General features: G+C 35.3%; 1 protein-coding gene across 11 annotated transcripts in view; it reads right to left on the reverse strand.

Annotated features, from left to right (window-relative positions):
* TBC1D5 (TBC1 domain family member 5) overlaps positions 1 to 23,096 on the reverse strand; it is a 590,707-nt gene that overhangs the window by 228,787 nt on the left and 338,824 nt on the right. For all 11 annotated transcript variants that reach the window (XM_032143402.2, XM_058433544.1, XM_058433546.1 and 8 more), the window contains 4 exons: positions 18,836 to 18,944; positions 17,288 to 17,377; positions 17,110 to 17,184; positions 15,581 to 15,648 (listed from right to left, as the gene is read on the reverse strand). In XM_032143402.2, coding sequence (XP_031999293.1) covers positions 15,581 to 15,648; positions 17,110 to 17,184; positions 17,288 to 17,377; positions 18,836 to 18,944 — 342 coding nt within the window. The remainder of the gene's footprint in view (positions 1 to 15,580; positions 15,649 to 17,109; positions 17,185 to 17,287; positions 17,378 to 18,835; positions 18,945 to 23,096) is intronic.

Here is a 23,096-nt window from a genome sequence, read left to right on the forward strand (position 1 = left end):
ATATTTCCTACAAAAAATACTTGATGGTCACAGTATCAGGATTCAATCCAGAAGATGTTACATCTATAGGTATAAGAAATATGAGAGAAAAGTACAGTGAGTAGCATTTCTAGGAATAGTAATAATCTGTTTTTGATGATACGTTGTAAGTTTCAAAATAGCTTCCTTACCACTCATTACACTTCTAGTTTTTATTTACCCCTTGCTAGATGGTGTGGATTCAGGCTAGGTAAAGTAATTTGAACATCGGTCTAACCCAAATATCACTGGAAAAGGCAAATCTGTTTTTGAAACATAATTAAAAGCACAGAATACAAACCATACTAGATGCAACAATCATTCAGGTTTTGAAAAATCAACAATGATGCTACAGTTTCATGAAAATAGAGACAGAAATTAAGAATTAAAACTGTAGAGGTTCATAATTTATTCAAACCAAAATATCTGGTAGGAAAATAAAACAGAAAGGAAAAAAATCACACTAAGTAGGAACTGGAAACAAATTTTATTATTAACAGAAAGTCTTTCTTTCTACATGTGTCCATAAAATAAAAATTGAGATGTAAAATAGGTGAGGGTGAAACTCTAAAAATAGAGATGAACAGCAAAGATTAAGTAGTCCATAATGGAATTTAGACTAAAATAGTCTTAAATCTTTACTTTAGGGTAAAAGTCATATTTCAGTTTAGACTCAATTGATCAGTATTTATAATATAGAAGTTTCTCTCTCAGATGTGTGAAGAAACTATATTTAAACAAATTTTACATAGTACAAATAATAACAAGAGCCATCACAAACATGTGGTGCGTAAGTTTTGTTTTCTATCTTGAAATAAACCAAAATTGGTAGGCAATATAGGTTTAATTACAAATTTTAAAAATCTTTCATTATGGAAAATTAAAACATTTATAAAGACAACAGTAAACTGAACCCCAATCTACCCATCAGCTAGCTTCATCACTAATCATTTCTTGTTTTACATATATTCCTCCCCAATATTGCATTATTTTGAAGCTAATCCCAGACATCATTATATCTATAAATACTGCAATGTGTATCTCTAAAAGATAAGCACTCTTTAAAAACATAACCATAGGCCAGGTGAAGAGGCTCACACCTATAATCCCAGCACTTTGAATGGTCAAGGCAGGAGGATCGCTTGAGCCCAGGAGTTTGAGATCAGCTTGGGCAACATAGTGAGACCCGGCCTTTACAAAAAAAAAAAAGGAAAAGTAAATTAGCTGGGTATGATGGCACACACCTGTAGTCCCAGCTAATTGGGAAGCTGAGGTGGGAGGATCACTTGAGCCTCGGAGGTAGAGGCTGCAGTGGGCTGTGTTTGTGTCGCTGTACTTCGGCCTAAGCAAGAGAGAGAGACCCTGTCTCAAAGAACAAAACAAACAAACAAAGAAATAAAAAAATCCCATAGTGCCATTGTAACACTACTAATAATAAAAATAATAATCTATTAATCAAATATCCAGTAAATGTTCAAATTTCTGTGACTGTCTAAAAATTCTTAACACTTTGTTCAAGAGCCAAGAAATATTTGTCAGTGCACTGCAGTTTGTTGATATATCTCTTAAGATTCCTTTAATCTATAGACTTGTCCTTCTTCTCTTTTTTATCTTGCAATGTATTTGTTAAAGAAACCAGATTTTTTATCCTGTAGAAGCTTCCCACATTCAGAATTTTACATATTGTGCCTCCATTTTCTTATTTAACAATTCTCCTTTCCCTTGTATTTCCTACAAACTGGCAGTTAGATCTAGAGACTTTATCAGATTCAGGTTCAAGTTTTCAACAAGATTCTTCTTGTCTCATCTATAGATGATATAATTTGAGAACATGTTTGCAAATTCTTTGATACTCCTCTCATAGAAAGATGAAAGAGTCTGACTCTCTTCCCTTTGAGTATGTGCTGGCCTTAGTGACCAGTTTCTCAAAAAATAAACGTGTCAAAAGTGGTGGTGGAACACAGCTTCTGTCTGGCTCTCTCTGGACACATTCTCAGAACCAGACCACCAAGCTGTGAGGAAGCCAAGCAGCCATATGAAAAGGCTGTCTCGGGTGTTCTCACCACAGCTCCAGAGGAGGTCTCAACTGAGAGCCAGCTTCAACAACCAGACAGGTGAGTGAGCAAACCTTCAGATGATTCCAGACCCTGGACTTCAAGCTACCCCAGCCAACACCATGTGGAACAGAGATGAGCCATCCTACTGAGCCCTGCTCAAGTTGTAGATTCAACAACAAAATAAATTCTGTTGTTTTAAACTTGGGGTGATTTCAATGCAGTGATAAGCTGGTGTTGTGTACTTCCACCAGGAGGCACCTAACATTAATGTATCCCACTTCCTGTGATGCTACCAACTGTTAATGATCACTGCCTAAATCTATTAATTCATTAGAAGTCATAAAATGGTAAAACTATAATTCTATCATATTTTTTCTTCCTTTATTATCCAAGACATAGACATAATGAAAAAAAATCCTTCATCAATATTTAGCTATCCTGAAGTACAATTCATATAATTTTTAAAAATCTTATTGATTTCTATTACATTTGGCTCATGGATACTTACTGCAGACATTTGATTATATAAAGACCTATACATGATAGAATGGCTACTAATTCTGTAACAAAAGTAGTTTATGACAACTAGAGTATCCTATCTGCCATTTGGATTTGGTCTCATATGACTGCAGTGTGTGGAAGTGAACTGAAAAGTGAGGGATGGAGAACAAATAAACCCCAACTTTGGAGCCCCAGTAATCAGGAACCCAGGTGCCTGATAGTTAGTTGGAAAGACATTCAACAGGGCAATGGTCTGTCATAACACAGACAATAAAGGGAAGCCAGACAAATATCAGGGCTATCTGTAATGCAGGCAACAAAGAGACAAAAACAATCTTTCCTAAGCAAGAAAAGGGTTAAGAAAAGAGTAAAATGATAAAGGGTTTTGTCACCACATTATAGTACATAATTAGGTAATTAGAAGTATTAAAACAGACAAAGCATTGGGCCCAGATGAAATACTGAAGATGCAAGTATTCAATAAGATGCCCCAGGGGAAAAAGGAAAGCCCTTGGTGAGGGTTTATAATCATGCAATAGGACAAAGAAGCACAGAAGGACTTGAAGGAACAATAACTGTTTTTACGCCCATATTTCAAAAACAGAAAATCAAAACAAGCACTCATCCAAAATTTTTAAATGAGCTGATGAAAACTCCCTAGAATACTATTAACCACCAAAATAACTATAATACCTTACTGTGGTTTATTGTTTTATTAAAGAAAAACTGAACAATCAAGCCAAGACTACAACAAGGAACAATTTGATACGGAATAAAAACAGACATACTGAAAGACACAATTCTTTTTCTTCCTGTGTTCCCTATTTTGGTTGGTAATTTCCATTCTCCCTATTCAACCAAACCTGTTTTCTCTTCTTTGCAGGCACATAGCTGGATTTAATTTCCCAGCTTCCTTTTCAGTTAGCTGTGGTCATGTGACTTGAGTGCCAGCCAATGGAATGAGAGTGGAAATTATGTGGGACCACGAAATACACTCCCCTAACTTCCCCACCGGCAGGCCTCTGTACACATTTCCCCTTCTAGGGGACAGAATGAAAAAGATCATGGGGAAGACCTTGAAAACTCCATTGGGATTGTGCTGCTCTTAAAACTATATCTGCAAATTTATTAATTCTCACATTTCCCTTCTGAGGTAATGGCATAAAAACGACATAGCTTCTACATGGCTCTTTTTCTTTGTTGGATCGCTTGATCTGAAGAAAGTATCTTCTGAAGGAGGACCCTAAAGCAGCACCTTAGAGAGATACACATGGAGAGGAACCAAAGTGGATACTCCAGCCATAGTCAAGCCATCAAATGTTTGCAGCTCCAGTAACCACGTGACTGCAATCTCATGAAACACTCCTAAGCCAGAATCTCCCAGCTACACTGCTCCCAAACTCCTGATCCACAGCAACCATGACATAATAATTAATTGTTGTTCTAAGCCACTAATTTTGGTTGATTAATTACGTAGCAAAATATAATAGAGGTTTTGATATCTGAAACTGGGGTGCTGTTTCAAAAAAAAAAAAAAAACCTAAAATATGTGGTAGAAGTGCCTATGGGACTGGACAGAAGACAGAAGGACCTTTGGGAGAGCATCAGTGAGAAATTAAGGCTGTGGGAAAAAGACTATTAGCAAAAGACAATCTGCAAAGAGGCTGCCAGTGAGGCCTTAAATGAAAGTGAGGAAAACATTACAGAAAAAAATGGAGAAAAGGTTCCTTATTATGCAGTGACAGAAAGTCTGGCAATGTGATAGCCTCTAGTTATATGGAACATAGAAAATGAATCTAATAAACTGAGTGATCTAAGGAGATATCCAGGCAGAGTACTGAAAGTACTGCCTGGTTTATTTGTGTTACTTATAGTAGAATGAAAGAAGAGAAAAAACAAAAGGAATAACTGGTAAACATAAAGGTGCTAGAACTTTCTTGGTTTGAAAATAAAGCTTTTTCTCATTCCCAGCTTCTCAAGTCAGCAAATGATACCAACATTAACACACTGCTTCTGGGCAAAGATCAAATCTAGGACAAAGACAGGCAAGAACTAAAGATGAAATCAAAGGTGTGACTGTAAAAGCCTTTGTTAAGATCTCAGAAAGGTCTAAGATGATGCCACAGAGAACCCTTCAGTCAGACAAAAGGCCCTTAGATTTTTTATTATTTATTTTTTTAGTGATGGCATAAAATTGAATTTACTAAGTGATCAATGACAGTTACTGGTTATAATATTGTTGCAGAAAATAGGGTCCAGTCTTATGCTAACATCTTCTTTCTACATGATCCACTTGCTGTGTCATGTGACCCTTTTTTAAAAAATTATACTTTCAAGCTCCGGGAAACGTGTAGAATGTGCAGGTTTGTTACATTAGGTATACACATGCCATGGTGGTTTGCTGCACCCTTCAACCCATCATCTACATTAGGTTTCTCCTAACGCTATCCCTCCCCTAGCCCCCCAATCCCGTAACAGACCCCAGTGTGTGATGTTCCCCTCCCTGTGTCCATGTGTTCTCATTGTTCAACTCCCACTTATGAATGAATACATGTGGTGTTTGGTTTTCTGTTCCTGTGTTAGTCTGCTGAGAATGATGGTTTCCAGCTTCATCCATGTCCCTCCAAAGGACATGAACTCATCCTTTTTTATGGCTACATAGTATTCCATGGTGTATATGTGCCACACTTTCTTTATCCAGTCTATCTTTGATGGGCATTTGGGTTGGTTCCGAGTCTTTGCTATTGTGAACAGTGCGGCAATAAACATACGTGTGCATGTGTCTTTATAGTAGAATGATTTATAATCCTTTGGGTATGTACTCAGTAATGGGATTGCTGAGTCAAATGGTATTTCTGGTTCTAGATCCTTGAGGAATCGCCACACTGTCTTCCACAATGGTTGAACTAATTTACACTCCCACCAAAAGCATTCCTATTTCTCCACATCCTCTCGAGCATCTGTTGTTTCCTGACTTTTTAATGATCGCCATTCTAACTGGTGTGAGATGGTATCTCATTGTGGTTTTGATTTGCATTTCTCTAATGACCAATGATGATGAGGTTTTTTTTTTCATATGCTTGTCAGCCGCATAAATGTCTTCCTTTGAGAAATGTCTGCTCGTATCCTTTACCCAGTTTTTGATGGAGTTGTTTTTTTCTCGTAAATTAAAGTTCTTTGTAAATACCTGGGAGTACAACTTACAAGGGATGTGAAGGACCTCTTCAAGGAGAACTACAAACCACTGCTCAAGGAAATAAGAGAGGACACAAACAAATGGAAAAACATTCCATATTCACGATAGAAAGAATCAGTATCATGAAAATGGCCATACTGCCCAAAGTAATTTATAGATTCAATGCTATTTCCATCAACCTATCATTGACTTTCTTCACAGAATTAGAAAAAACTACTTTAAATTTCATATGGAACCAAGAAAGAGCCCATATATTCATGACAATCCTAAGCAAAAAGAACAAAGCTGGAGGCATCATGCTACCTGACTTCAAACTATACTATAAGGCTACAGTAACCAAAACAGCATGGTACTGGTACCAAAATAGAGATATAGAACGATGAAATAGAACAGAGGCCTGAGAAATAACACCACACATCTAGAACCATCTGATCTTTGACAAACCCGACAAAAGCAAGCAATGGAGAAAGGACTCCCTATTTAGTAAATGGTGTTGGGGAAACTGGCTAGCTATATGCAGAAAACTGAGCCTGGACCCCTTCCTTACACCTTATACAAAAATTAACTCAAAATGGATTAAAGACTTAAATGTAAGACCTAAAACCATAAAAACCCTAGAAGAAAACCTAGGCAATACCATTCAGGACACAGGCATGGACAAAGACTTCATGACTAATACACCAAAAGCAATGGCAACAAAAGTCAAAATTGACAAATGGATCTAATGAAACTAAAGAGCTTCTGTACAGCAAAAGAAACTATCATCAGAGTGAACAGGCCTCACGGCTCTAGCATGTAGAGATCAGGGATCTGCTAAACATCCTACAGTACACAAAACAACCTCTCAAAACAAAGAATTGGTCCAAAATGTTAATATTCAGAAGGTTGAGAAACACTACATTACAATATATAAACCCAGAAGGCAGAAACAGTATCTACTTATTTAGTCTCCACCACTTTTTGAATAAGATTTGAGATACTGATTCATTTATGTTTCTGTCCTGTTTTGCTTCACAAAGTGCTTGTACACTGAAGGTATTTAAGAAACGTTTCTTGAAGAAGGATTAAATCTAGGCAAACAAGATTAACATAAATTATAGAGTAGTGGAAAAACAGAAGTCCCAGGTACCATTTCCATTTTGGCCTTAACAAGTTATATTTGTTTATTCATGTCATAGTCTTTCTGAGCTTCAACTTTTCACCTTAGCAAAATAAAAGGATTTTACTAGATGACTATTAATGACATAAATGCTTATAATGGGTGCCAAGTACTGGGAAATATGAAGATATAAAACATATAAACTGAAGAAAATCTAGGAGAAAAAAAACAGACATCTTACAGATAATTTTAAAAGAAGATAATTACAATAAAATATGCATTATATATTAAAGAACAGAAGAGACAGTCTTTTATTTGAATCTTGAACTTCTAAAACAGTGGCTGACACAGTGATCTCTCAAGTAGTATTTGCTGAATGAACAAATATACCTACAAACTTTACAAACAACCAAACCTTTAAGGAAAATTAAGACGACGCAATCAGGCACTAGGGATATGAAGGCAAAGCAAAAGGAAAGCCTGAACGAGGTTCTGCTTTCTTTAATTTATGTTTTCAGTGAAGAAAAGAATGACATATAGCTTTCATAGTTCATAAACAGGAGGTGAATACAGAATTTTTTAAAGTGAAAAAAAAGAAAGTAGTCATTTATTGTGATGACAATGAGTAGGACTCAGCCCAAGAGGACAGCAGAAAAATCTCCAAGAGGCTAATAAGGAAGGTGGAGTAAGAAATCACCATACAGTTGAGAAGATTAAGCAAAAACAAAAAGGAGGAGGGGTGGTTTGGGATGACAGGATATAAGGTGGGATAAGGCAGGTGTGGCTGCAGTTCAGGAGATGGGATCTGTCACTATCTAAGTAGAGGTCTTCATCTAAGGTTCTTTCTAGTTCTACAATGCCTGAGTCACTTAACAAGCCCTTTACCCCACTCCTCCAAAAACATCTTTCTGTTCCTACTATAAAGGTAAAAAATTAGGAAAAAATATAAACGTAGGTAGATATACTGTATATGTACTTTCAGTGCCAGACGAGACTGTGTCACAAATGGAAATACAGACTCTATTTTGAGGTTTTTCATAATTAAGAAAAAAATTTAAAAAATAAATACAAAGCATTACCCCTGAAGTACCAAAGCTGCTTCAATTCTAAATCTGCTGAAATGTTCCAAAAAGACTGTGTTACACTACCAAACAGGCTGTGCCCACTGGGAATATTATTTTACTACTCACCAAACTTTACTTTTTAACCTTCTCATAATCATATAAATCTACAACTATAAATAGTCCTTAAAAATCTGGGCTCATTTAAAACAAGGAAAATCTGAAAAGCAAAAACTCTACTGGTCAGCAGTTCAGAGGGTACCCCTATAACTGTGCTGCCCCTATGTACTACTGCTCCTAAATTCCGAAGACTAGGAACACCAGGGTGCTAATGAAAGCACTGAAACTATATTTTCATTAAAATGCTGAAAAAAATTTTAAGTTTTTAAAAATCTCACAAATTAGAATAAATGTATGCTAAGAATTTGCATGCTTAAATGAAACAGAAATGGGAAAAATATACTTTAAAACAGTACAGGAGCAGTACAGGAAAAATACTAAATATACATATGCAATAGTAATTATTTTGTTTTTACCTTCAGTGTCAAATGAGGAAGGACTACAGGCCATTTGACAGAAGAATTATTTTTCATATTCCTGAAAATCTGTTTTCCCCCCTCTTTAATATTTAAGAAACACACACAGGTTGCCGACAACTCTTAGAGAGCGGCTTGTGTTGTAGTTTTCACTTTCTCGGCTGTGAACAAGTGCATATGTGAGGGCTGGTCGTGCATGCACAAGCATGTACTTTGCCTGCATTAAATAAAATCACAACACAACACCAAGTACATCCACTCATTCATGTGTGCCTGCAGTCCACCTCGAGGAGACTGAAAATATAAATACAAGCTGCTATTTTGGTGTGATCACAGGAATATGGCAGCTTGTATTTTTTTTTTCTCTTTAACATTTTAACACTGGGCAGATTGTCGGCATTAACACACACCAAAATCAATTCTGCTCTGAAATTGCTTGTAAAATCCTTCTTCCCAGAGGAATTTGTTTTTTATTTAAATAAAAAATGGGCTTGGAGGAAACTGTGTAGGAGATATCGACATTTAGGACATCTTAACTTTGTAAAGTGTGACATCAATGGACCAAATTACTGGGAGTATTTCTTTTTCAAAATAGGAACTGAGAAAGAGGATCTTTAAATTAAAAAAAAAAAATCAATAAATTACTCAGTAAAATAACTTTTGAATATGCTTAACATAGAAAAAAATTCAAAACTAATCTAGTTTCCATCCACATACTACAATGTAACATAATAACTACATTTGACCAAAAATTCAGGTAAGATTTATTTACTGTAAAAATTCATGTCATTTTCTAAAGGAGAGAGAAAAGAAATAAAAGTAAATGTTTCACAGAGGCCATATCTAAAAGTTCAACATGAATAAAAAGCAAAATGCAGACATTTACATCATATATTACACAAAAATAAATAATGAATTATCATTCCAATTTTAGTATATGTGCTGCTGAAGCGAGCATAATAATGAATTATCTATACAGCACTATCCAAAGAACTTTCTGTAAGAATGGAAGTATCCTCTATAAGAGTTGTCCAATACAGTAGCCATTATCAGCTATAGCTACTGTGATGACTAAAATTTTTAATTTTATTTAATTTAAATTTATATTTAAACAGCCACATGTGCCTGGTATCTACCAAACAGTACAGCACATATCTATAATTTTTAAAAAATAATTTAAAGAATTTTTTTTTACTTCCCTACCTGCTCCTTTTCTCTTGCAAGCAATTATTAATGAATCCAGAAAATATCAAATAAGGTGTGTTTTAATTGAGGAGACAAAGTTTGCTTGCAAAATATCAAATTATAAGACTTAAAAAACTGAGAAGACAAAATTTGCTTAAATAGATTATGTTGGAAGTATGGCATACATACACACTATAAACAAAAGGAAACATTAAGATGAGAAAGTTACTTTTTTTTAAGACAGGATCTCACTCTTTCACCCAGGCTGGAGTGCACTGGCGTGACCACAGCTTACTGCAGTCTCAACCTCCTGGGATCAAGTGATCCCCCAACTGCAGCCTGCCAAGTAGATGGGACTACAGGTGTGTGCCACCATGTCTGGCTAATTTCTGTGTTTTCTGTGGAGACAGTTTTGCCATGTTGCCCAGGCTGGTCTCAAATTCCTGGGCTCAAGTGATCCTCCTGCCTTGGCCTCCCAGAGTGCTGGGATTAAAGGCATGAGCCAACACACCTGGCCCAAGAAAGCTGCATCTTTAAAAACTCACCATGGAGATACAAGTAAGAAAGAGAATAATTAAATTATGAATGAGCTACCTAAAATGTTAACTACGATAACTAGAAATACAAAAGATCAAATATTGAAGATGATAGCAGCATATCAATAGGCAATCAGATAAACTTTTAAATATGGTCAAACTTACAACTATAAAAGTCAGTTAAAGAAATTTAATCATTTAATTCAAGAGAGGGAAAACACATTTGAAGAAAAGATGAGACTATTTGGCAATAGCATATAAATATGTTAATCTGCAAATGACGTTATAGATGCTGCATATATATTTTTAGAATAGACCTTGATAGACCAAATAACATACTTCTTTGGCATCTAATATGGAAATGATATTTTATCCTGAACTCATTATTTCCACCATTTTAAATAATACTGAATTTCATTTAATGTTACAGCTTTTGAAACATGGCAAAATTTGTTCAGAATAGACAATTCAAGTTCTAAATTAGAATGCTGTAAATGGAAATTCCTTGATTTACCTTTTGATTATCAGTTTTTTCAGTAATAAAAATGGGAATAGTAACAACCTCATTAGGTTAAGATAAAGAACAATTAATTGAAATGAATGCAAAACGCTTTGAGGCAAAAAAGGGTTAGTGACATAAAAGAGTATTAAAATTGGCTGAAGGGGAAGATAATATTTAATACAGTGACGTATCCAGATCAAATAAATTAAATAATGATGGCAGAATCACAGCTCATGCAATCAAATTATCTTGTTTAAACTCATACTAAAAAGTTGATAATAGTATTTTTTAAAGTGTGCTTATGTCTCTGAAAGTTTAAAGATGTTTGAGATAATTCCTAAAATTGAACAACACTGATCATCAGTGATAAGATTCACAATCAATGATCATTTATTAAGCATCAATTTGGTGATAAGCAGTGAGACAAAAACAAGACTAGGTCCATGCCTTCAAAGGGTTTACTACTAGGTATGAAAGATAAGATCTGGGCTAACACAAGAGCTCCTGTACATACTGCTTCTCTTAATGGCACCAATAATCCTGCATTGTAACTTTTTTTTTCCTGTTTTCTCTGTAAGCTTCTTAAGGGTCCATATCACATTTATCTTGGCATCTCTAGTGCCTGGTACACTAAGGAGATCAATATAAATGTATTGAATACACTGACAGATGGACCTAAATAAATATAAGACCAAACAAAATTAAATAATATTAAAAAGTTATTAAGAAAATTCTATAGAACACAGACTAGGCACAAATGATTTCCAATTGCCAAGACTGGAAAATGTTTCATAAACTTAGGTGATGAACTCAGGCCTTGAATGGTGAGCTGTCAGGAATCTAACAGGAAGCAGAGGAGGGAAGCAGCATTCCAGCAGAGGAGAGCATGAAAGATTCCAAAACATGGAAAATGGAAAGCACAAAACCTGTTCACTGAATAATGCCAGAAGCACTTGTCTAAAAGGGAACTGGGTATGTATTAGAGAAACTGAGTAAGTCCATTCTTCTTCAGGGCACAGGGAGTCACAGAAAGGTCTGGAATAGGCAAATAGAATGATCATAAATGTGCTTTGAGTAGAGTGATTAGGCTGTAACACATGGAATGGACTGGAAGTGGAAAAACGCTAGATCCCAAGAAAACAATTAAACAAGTAAGTGAATTGTGGGCAGGAGGTAAAAAGGATCTGAAACAGAGCAGTAAAAATGGAACAGAAACTTATGAATGTGAGAAAACTACATATAATGATCCCCTAATTTGTATTTTGAAACATAAAATATATATCCCCAATCCATCTACCTACTCCTGTCTTTATTACTACATTTTTAGTCTAATAAATCGCTAACATTACTTAACTTGAAATACTCCAATGGACTCCTAGTTGCTTTTTCAGCTTCCATTCTTACATCCACCTTTGCCCCACTGCACAGCAGCCATAATTATCTTCCTAGGTATCATGCCACTGCTCAATGTCCTCCAAAAGCTTCCTATTGCAATCAGAATAAATCCTTACTTTTTACTGTGGTCTACAAGACTGTTTGTCTGGCCTTTGCTCTCCTCTCAGATTTCCTTCTCTAAAGCACTTGCTCTAGCCGGCCTGACTTCTTTTTGCTCCTCTAAACACTGAGCTCATTTTCATTGACAAACTAACTTTGCCCTAGCTACTCCCTCTGTCTACATGTTCTTGCCCTAGTTCTTCACATGGCTGGCCTTTAAATTTTTTCACATCTCAGCTCAAATGTCATCTTTCAAAGATGTCTTCTCCAATCACTACTCCTAAAGTAGCCATGCCACTGGCTACTCTCCTTCTAGCTATCTAGTTACTCTGCCTTATTTCTTCAGAACAATCATCACCCTCTGTAATTATCCTCTTTATCTATACATGCTTGTTGTCTCACCACTCTCCCCGACACCACACTAAAATATACAACCTGTGATGGCAGCACCCTATCTGTGTTATTCACCACTCCACTCTGTCCCCCACAGTGCAAAGGGCAATTATGGAACATAGCGATGCTCCATAAATACACATTTTTTAAAAAATTCTTATCACAAAGCTAGTAAACAAGTAACACTTTATAAACTTATCTGGGCTGTACTTCTTTTATTAGGAAGTTCCTCACAGACTGAAATGAAAAACAAATATTTTAGATCATGTAGTACCTTATAAAGATGTAAATTTATACACGCTATTCAGCTTTTACAATTAAATAATTTGGTGGACTTAAAATAAGACTGACCGCCTTACGTCACAAGCTAAGTATTTGCCAGAAAATTTATGTAGAAATGACAAGGAGACTTAATCTAAATGTGGAGAGAGCCATGGGAGAGTCTTCAAGAGAAGAAGATATGGAACCCTCCTGTGATGGTTAATATTGAGTGTCAACTTGATTGGATTGAGGGATGCAAAGTATTGTTCCTGGGTGTGTCTGTGAGGGTGTTGCCAAAGGAGATTAAAATTTGAGTCAGTGGACTCAGAGAGGCAGCCCCATCCTCACTCTGGATGGGCACCATCTAATCAGCTGCCAGTGTGGCTAGAATAAAGCAGGCAGAAGAAGGTGGAAAGAGCAGGCTTGCTGAATCTTCCAGCCTTCATCTTTCCCCTGTGGTGGATGCTTCCTACCCTCGAACATCAGACTCCAAGTTCTTCAGGTTTTGGACTCTTGGACTTACACCAGCAGTTTGCCAGGGGCTCTTGGGGTCTTCAGCCATAGACTGAAGGCTGCACTGTCAGCTTCCCTACTTTTAAGGTGTTGGGACTCGGACTGGCTTCCTTGCTTGTCAGCTTGTAGACGGCCTGTTGTGGGACTTCACCATGATCATGTGAGTCAATACTCCTTAATAAACTCCTCTTTATATATACATCTATCCTAATAGTTCTGTCCCTCTAGAGAATGCTAATCCATTTCCCTACTATGCTATCAACTACAGGGCCTCCTAGCTACCTTCTTCGGGTCACTGGTTTGCCATTTTAATTAAAATAAACTGGCAGAGATACATTTTAAGAAAAACACCGTATGTGTGTGTACATATATATATACACACACACGTATGTGTATAATATACATATATATCTATATGTATATGTATATATGTATCTGTGTATATATCTTGCATTTTTGTAAGAAAAAAACAGAAAATATAGGAGTTTTCAAGAACTAACACTTTCTTACATAACAAAGCAGAAATGTTCAAACTAAGTCACTAAAATGATGAAAAAATTCCCAGTATCACTGCTTGTTTGGTGTGGCTATCAGAGGTTTATTTTCCCCCTTTCTTGTCTGCTATTTCTTTAAGTCAATCTGGCCCCCATGACCTCTGACTCTGACTCGGCACCAGTGCTGTGGACGCTTCATTTCCATTTGATAATTGTAGAGAGATTAATTATAATCCTGCTCATTAGACAGATCAATCTGAAGTTGGCAAGTTTTTAAATATAACTACCTAGCATTTTAAAAAAGGGATGCCTTTACAGTTTAGTTAACAATATATACTGCACATTTTGTTTTTAAAAGGCCTGTTTACTACCACTGATTAAGTATATACTTAAATTACTGAGGAAATTCCTTCTTTTGTTTTATTCAAATATTTACCGAGTGCCAGGACTCCTGTGTGCTAATACAATGGTGCTCTACTTTCTGCACCTATATACTAGGGAGACCAAGCACTATCACCCATACCTCTGAGAGTAGCTTCCCTAACTGGGTTATTCCTGAGTTAACTGGATAACTCAAGCTAACCAAAATCATCCCAAACTTCCCACCCCATACCCTATTACCACTGCCAATTACCTGTGGTTTCATTTACTCTAAACCTGTGATTCCTCTGAATTATTTTCATTTTAAAGAAATTGTATTTGTTAAATATGTACTACAAACTTAGTAGTAGTTCATGTCATCTTATTATTCAGTATTTATAACTTGCAAAGAAATCAGTATCAGAGAGCAAGAGGCCTTGACATTATAACAGATTTAGTAGGAATTGAACTAGGAGTGGAACACACGGGCAAAGCTGCAGAAGTACTTGGAGGAAGCCACCAGAGATACTCACGATTCTGCACATACCTGGCTAATTCCAGATCCTAAGGATTACATTAAGTTTACTAACATTTATATAATGATTTATAGTTTAAAGTATAAACTTATCTAATTTACTACTATTCTGACAGATATTAATTAATCCTCAAATATCATAAGAGATGGTTACTATTATCCCCATTTAACACAAGAGGAAACTGAGAGGGAAAGATGTTGAAGTAATTTTCCCACATTTACAGCATCCGTTAGTTAGGACTCTATGATCTTCTGACACAAATTCCATTTACTCCACACCCTATGACTCAGAAAGATGCGGTCGAATATATCAAAGTTATGGACATTATGCTAAGTAAAAAATTACCCTTTTACATAGTAAATACTGAATAGACTGAGAGAAGAGATTGTTTGCAAACCTGAATAGCTTCAAGAGGAAGAGAAGTAAGGATAAGAATAACAGTTGTCATTTAACAAGTTTTAGCAAGTAACTTGGTTAGAAAGGGATTCAAATACATAAAGCAAGGGATAAATTTTTCTGGCAATAAGATTATACAATATAACCTTAAAAAGATGCATATGACTTCAAATAATTGTTGGAAATTGATAAAACTTATTAAATATTATTGAAGATTATCAATATTATAAATGTAATTTACTTTTAAAAAGGGAACATAGAAATCTGTATCGTTAGAGTAGAAAACAATCCTTATTGTCACAATTTGTCAAAACAAGTTTGTTATTAACACAAATAGAATACTGCATTCAATTGACTCTGCAGATTTTGTGTTTTGTTAAAATTAGAAAGAGGTAACAACAATTTGAATTATTGAAAGTAACATGTAAATAGTTCTACATACGTTCTTTTGACATCTTGTTCAATCATTGATCGAAGTTCTTTATCTTGGAAGAATTTGTTCCAAAGACTCTGAAATAAGGAAAACAATCTATTATATAGTCTCACACCTTTGTTTTACTTTTAGTGATTTCAATTTAATAATGTAAATAGTTAAATTTATTCTTCTCAGATCATTTCACATTGCAGATAGAAAACCTGAGACTGGGGTAATTTTTATTAAAATCTAATTTAATCTCAGAAACACACCTTTATTCTAACATCAATTTTTCCAGTTTGATATCATCATATAAAGTCAGCCCTCCTTATCTGCAGGTTCCACAACAAAAATCCAACCATGGATCAAAAATATTGGGAAAAAATAAAAAATAGCAATACAACAATAAAAAAATACAAATTAGAAAACACAGTATAACAACTTTATTTAGCATTTACAATCTATTAGGTATTATGAGTAATCTAGAGATTATTTAAAGTATACAGGAGGATGTACACAGGTTTTATGGAAATACTTATGCCATTTTATATAAGAAACTTTATCATCTGCAGATTGTAGTGCCCATGAGGAGCCTGGAACCAATCTCCTGTGAATAATGAGAAACTAGTGTATATTGTCAACATTTTTATTATCTATATAAAGTGAACAATACTTTTCACTGCCATATGCTACTGCTACTACCCCTGTAACAACAGAAAGGTGCTTGGATTACAGCAGGACTCATAGGCCAACTGTCCCCAGCTTGAACCTGACCTGAATTCCCAATGCACTAAGAAAGATAGGTTAAGTTTTTCTACAGAGCTTGGTTTTATAATCCAGTAGGTTTTTATATACATTTTAAAATGTGAATTTAAGGGAAAGTTTTTAAAAATTACTCAATATTTTATGTTCTTATACCAAAGAGTCTATAAATACTTACGTATTGGGAAAGAGAAATGCTAACCCTATGTATTAAATGGAAAAAATGTGTTTTTAGGTAAATAGGCAAAAATTAGAGCACTCACACTTTTAAAGTCACATAATATCTTTAAAGTAGTAATCCTTGTCTTCACTGGAATACGAGTAGAAGTAGACCTGATTTTTTAAAAACTTCTTCATAGACTCACTACAAAGGGTTACTTCTTTCTTCCTGCGAGTTAGCCCTCACTACAAAGGGTTACTTCTTTCTTCCTGCGAGTTAGCCCTGCTAAGCGAGCCCTTCTTTATTTTCACAATGAAGGGAGGCTTTCCTTAGCTACCAGATTCCCCACTGCAACCCTGATAAAAGTTCTATTCTCATCTTTATGCTCTTATATTTTTACAGAATCCCGAGATTTTTTTGTACTGCCATTTCACAGAAATAGATCATAAATTTTCTACAACACAGTATATATATAATGTAAAATCATTTCTACCAGGTTTTAGGTGGTACTGTATGTGGAATAAAGAAAATAGTTAGCATGAAATATATTGCTTTCATGGTGATTGGCAACCAGCCATATAAACAAATTCTTAGCAGCAAAAGAGGTTAAGACATGAACAAAGACAAACTTTACCCCTTCATCCTGTGAAAGAGGATTATTGATCATCAAATCTTGTTGGCCAACAACTTTCCTCGGGTTGGTAATATGCTAGTAAAGAAAGAGAAAACACACACACAAGGATCAGAGGCTACTGGACTTTAAAGTGTACATAAGAAAACAATTACGTTAATTAAATATACTATTTACTTACTATTTCTTTAATGTTGCTATACCATGCTCTTAATTCTTCAGTTCTACTTATCCATTGACTTTTGTCTTGAGGAAGAACACAAAGAAATAGCTGTCAAGAAAAAGAGAAGAAACTTTTATAAAAATCTTAAGATATAAAATGTGAAACCATGCCAAACTGAACCACCTGAACATTGAAAGACATAATATTCATGATATTTCATATTCATATCATCATTTCAATTCCTACCAATTTCTGTTTGGAGATATTTAAGAAATATATAATCACAAAATTCAAAAAGTGAACAAAGGCCAAAAAGCAAGATAAAAAAAGCTACACCACAAAACAGAATCAAACTCCCCTTCAGATTCACATTAAAAAGGAAGAAAAATTCATTGAGGTTCAAATATAATTCACATTTTACATTCTAGTCTTAATGGGAGTAGTAGGGGGTTATTAGGGAGCACAAAGTCAGATTAGTAATTGCTACATTTAAAGTTTTGTTTTAAAACAAGCTAGTAAAAGATAGTGAACAACAGTCTCACTGAAGGCATAGCCTGAAACATGAAAGCATTCCTTTTACAGAAAAAAAATGTAATTTAAAGCTGGCAGTCAGCTTATGAAAATAACAAACATTCTTAAAATGACAAATTTGATTTAATTTAGTTTATACAATATTAAAATAAAATTAGATGTAGGTTTATTTTTAACAAATGAAAGATAGTAAAAGTTAAACAACAGGGAATGGGGGTGGGGCACAAATACTTGTACACAAATATTCTAGCAGCAGTTCTCCTGCCTTTAATGCCTGCATCTAAAAGAAGAAAAGTGTATTTTAATTATTAAATCTAAATTATTGAACCTAAAACTGTCTAATACAGTATGTGTTTTTGTCTTTACTTGCACAGACTCAGTATGCTTAATTTATGCAGATAACCCTAAAAACTTATGATAGAATTCATTCTAGAAATGAGTCTAAACCTAAATAAATTCATGTTTAGAAAACAAAAACAAACAATATTTCAAAGCAATTAAAAAGATAACTATAGATTATTATTATTAGTTTTGGTAATCAGTGGTCCTTTTCCTCTAAAGGAGAGTGATCCAATTTCCTTCCACTTCTTGCCACCCCTCACTACTAAAAGAAATGTGAAAAATATTTTCCTGCTGCCATTTATCAAGAAAAAAGGGAAGATAACTAAATGATGGCTTGATAAAATAGGAACCTAAAAGTTAACCCCCAACCACTGCCTTTTCTTGCAAATCTTCAAGAATTTCTGCAAAAGCCTCTGGGGAGTGTAAAACTGTTGCTCTCAATTTGGCACCATCAAAACAGTTGAAAAGATAGTTATTTTATATGACTCTTTTACCATTATCACTTACTCAGGACTAAGGTAGTTCAACCTTATTAGTAAATGTCCTATGAAAGATAAACATAGATGGTCAAAATAATGGGAGTGAAGTCTCTTGGAAAATTCAGTGATCCCCTGCATGGCTAATCTTCCAGGGCATCAGGTAATGTGTTGATATATTGCAACCAGAAACTGTAAATAAATATTTTCATCTTACCTTCCAGCAAATGCTGCGGAACCTGCTGCTTCTCAGCTGCCCATTAATCCCCTTCTGCCTTATTGTTGCCAAGTAATTGTTGTTTACAAATAGTTCTTCCCATTCTTTCCTATATGAAAGAAACCAAAGCATGAGAATCCTTTTGTTAAAATTCCTCTGCTTGGAGAGAAGTTCTACGGGAAATTAATTTTAAGTAAGTCTAAAAAATGCAACTTTTAAAACATATATATTTAGTTGTGTACTGTCTCTGAACGCATGGCTGTCTTTTTGGACACAGTTCTTCCGTAGATTTAATGAATATGTAGATAGCTATAATTACGCCAGCTACTGAAATTCATAATGTCTATGGAGGCTATTCCATTTCCTCTAAAATGTTGATAGTACAGTTCAGTGAGTAAACAAGAAAAAAATGAATAATATAAATATATGACTGTTTTAGCCAATGACAAAAACATACCTGCTCCAAAAATATGCAACAAAGAAGTGTAATATTGATTATATTAGCTTCTCATGTGAAATACCTGTTTAAATGAACCAATTTCTCTTTAATGTCAGGCTGGACAGTAAAGTACAATAGAAGACTACTTTAACTGTTAGTGCTGCTTACTACTGAAATTGCAACTTCTTTCTACATGATCAGTTTTAAAATTTTAACAGGTGTGGGCAAATTTGAAAAAAACATCAAAAAATTAAAAAGCCTCACTGTAAAAACTGTTAAAGGCAAGCTTGAGTACCTTGCAGTACCTATGGCTGAGTAGATAAACAACTGAAATATGCCTCCCAGGCATGCAGACACCAGGGGCCTAACACCTGTGCCTCATTAATATACAAGTAAATCTGTTCTACTGGGAAACAATTGGAAATTAATTGTCCTAAACCATTTACTGAGTTTGAATAAAGGAATTAGACCTATATTCCCTGCATCTTGCACGAAACTAAACATTAAGAATCACTTGAGTAAAGGCTACTGAGATTAGCTTTATGAAATTTCTCCCAAATTCCATCATATCACAATAAAATTTACATATAACTTAACATTTATTATCAAAGCTGAAACCCTGACGGCAATACCTTAAGAGAGATTTCTGAAAAAAGAAAGCCACTAAAACCCTCAATCATTCTTCTGTTACATACACGTGTGGTTGTCACTGGCTAGACCCTACTCATTTTGAGAAAGGATAATCTTGCATACTATGCTTAGAGTAATGAACTGTACACAAAAATTTCAAAACTTGACCATGGGACAAAATGCATCTTCTCCAGAAGAGAAGTTCCAGAAGAGTGACCAAAAACAATGACACATTCCCTACTGCCACCAGCAGAACTTCCAGCTTTAACCCAGTAGTGTTGTGATCCTCAATCACAACAAGCCTTCTGCCAATAGTGGTTTCTGGCTAAGATTGCTAAATGAGATACACATTCCAACCCATGCTGGAAGAAATGCATTTCTATCACCACTCCACAAAAATTTCTTATTCTCATCACTCTATTAGTTTAAAAAAATTAGCTTTACTTTAATTTGTACTACTAGTGAACTAAAAATTGTTCATGCTTTTGGGTCATTTTACTGCTTCCTTTGTAAAACCTGCTTTTTGCTCTTTGCCCATTTTAAGCAGTACAGGATAGTGGTTAAGAGAATGGACATCAGAGGCACATGCTTGGGATCAGAAAGACACCTGTACAGTAAGGAAAGCTATACAGCTCACTAGTTACTTACTAGATGTGCAAGCATGGGCAAATTTCTTAACCTCTCTGTGCCTCGGTTTCCTCATCTGTAAAACGGAGTAATAACAGAATCTACTTAAAAGAATTATTATGAGAATTTCAAAAATACATGAAAAACCCTCAGAAGACTATCCAACACAAACACACACTTTTTAAAAAAGAGACAAGGTCTCACTTGGTCATCAGGATGGAGTACAGTGGTGCAATCACAGCTCACTTTAGCCTTGAACTCCTTGGGCTCAATCAATCCTCCCACCTCAGCCTCCACTGTAGCTGAGGCTACTCAAGAGGGACCACAGGCACACACCATCACACCTGGCTACTTTTGTAACTTTTTGTAGAGACTGGGTATTCCTATGTTGCCCAGATTGGTCTACAAAGGGCCTCAAGCGATTCTCCCTCCTCAGCCTCCCAAAGTGCTGGAATTACAGGTATGAGCCAGTGTGCCCAAGTCCTATACTTTTAAAAATTAATATTTTTGTTAATAATACTGCTTTTATTTTAGTGTGCCTTATTACTGATTAAAGAGAAAAGTTTTTCATACATTAAAGACATCATGCCTTCATCAGCCAATTTTTTAACCCAATTGTCTTAATTTTCAATACATTGAAGCTTTTTAAATTTGTGTATAATTAAGATCTAACATTATTTTCTCTTATTGATCCTTCCATTGTTTTCTCTTGCTTAAGTAATTCTTAGCCACTCCAACACCAAATAAATATTCGCTGAAATTTTGTGGGGCTTTTTTCCCCATTTTAATCCATTTTTATTACCTAAAATATTCTAAATATGTCCTATTTCCAAGTAATTACGCATATATACTGATATCTCATAATGTTCAAACTTTGTTTTTGTCTAGTTTTTAGCAATATTCAAAGATGAGATTAGCAATGAGTACCTTAGAGGAGCAGAGGCATACCTCATTTTATGTCATTTCATTTTACTGCACTTCACAGGTACTGCATTTTAATAAATTGAAGGTTTGTGGCAACTTTGCATTGAGCAAGTCTATCAGCATGTGCTCACTTCATGTCTCTTGTGACATATTTTGATAATCTTCACAATATTTCCAACTCTTTCATTATATCTGTTATGGGGATATGTGATCAGTGATCTTTGATGTTACTATTGTAAGTGTTATGAAGCAAAATGAACCACAACCATATAAGACAGTGAACTCACTGATAAATGTTGTATGTGTTCTGGCCATACCACTAAACAGTCCCTTGTCTCTCTCCCTCTCCTTGGACCTCCCTAATAATGCTACAATGGCCTCGTACTGTTCAAGTGAAAAGAAGAGTCATAGGTCTCTTAATTTAAATCAAAACCTAGAAATGATTAAGCTTAGTGAGGAAGGTATATCTAAAGCCAAGTTAGACCAAAAGCTTAGTCTCTTGCACTAAACAGGTAGCCCAGTGGTGAACGCAGAAAAAAAAAAGTTCTTGAACAAACTCAAAAGTGCTACTCCAGTGAACTCATGAATGATGAGAAAGCAAAACAGTCTTACCGCTGATACAGAGAAAGTTTGAGTGGTCTGGATAGAAAATCAAACCAGCCACAATATTCTCTAAAGCCAAAACCTAATCCAGAGCAAAGCCCTAACTCTCTTCAATTCTGTGAAAGCTGAGAAAGGTGAGGAAGCTGCCAAAGAGAAGTTGGAAGATAGCAGAGGTTGGTTCATGAAGTTTAAGAAAAGAAGCCATCTCCATAACATAAAATTGCAAAGTGGAGCAGAAAGTGCTGATTGAGAAGCTGCAGTAAGTTACACAGATCAAGCCAAGATAACTGCTGAAGGTAGCTACAATAAACAATAGATATTCAATGTAGACATAACAGCCTTCTATTGAAGGAGGATGCCATCTAGGACTTTCATAGCTAGGGACGAGAAGGCAAGGCCTGGTTTCAGAGCTTCAAAGGACAGGCTGTTCTCTTGTTACAGGATAATGCAGCTGGTGACTAAACTGAAGCCAATCTTTAACCATTCTGAAAGTCCTAGAGACCTTAAGAATTATGCTAAATCTACTCTCCTTGTGCCTATAAATGGAATAACAAAGCCTGGATGATAGCATATCTGTTTGCAACATAGTTTACAGAATATTTTAAGCCCATTTTTGGAAACTATCGGTCAGGGAAAAAAAAGATTCCTTTCAAAATATTATTGTTCACTGACAATACACCTCATCACCCAAGAGCTCTGATGGATATGTACAAAGAGATTAATGTTGTGTCCATGTCTGCTAACATCCATTCTGCAGCCCATGAAGTGGGGAGTCATTTCTAATTTCAAGTTTTATTATTTAAGAAATATATTTCATAGGCTATAGCTGCCATATGATAGTGATTTCTCTGACAGATCTGGGCAAAGTAAATTCAAAATCTTCTGGTAAGGATTCACCATTCTAGATGTCATTAAGAACATTAGAGATTCATGGGGAAAGTCAGAATAGCAACATAAACAAGAGTTTTTAAAAGGTGATTCCAATCCTCATGGATGACTTGGAGGGGTTTCAAGACTTCAGTGGAAGAAGTAACTGTA

Source organism: Hylobates moloch, unplaced genomic scaffold (assembly GCF_009828535.3).
Source record: "Hylobates moloch isolate HMO894 unplaced genomic scaffold, HMol_V3 SCAFFOLD_22, whole genome shotgun sequence".
Taxonomy (NCBI): Eukaryota; Metazoa; Chordata; class Mammalia; order Primates; family Hylobatidae; genus Hylobates; species Hylobates moloch.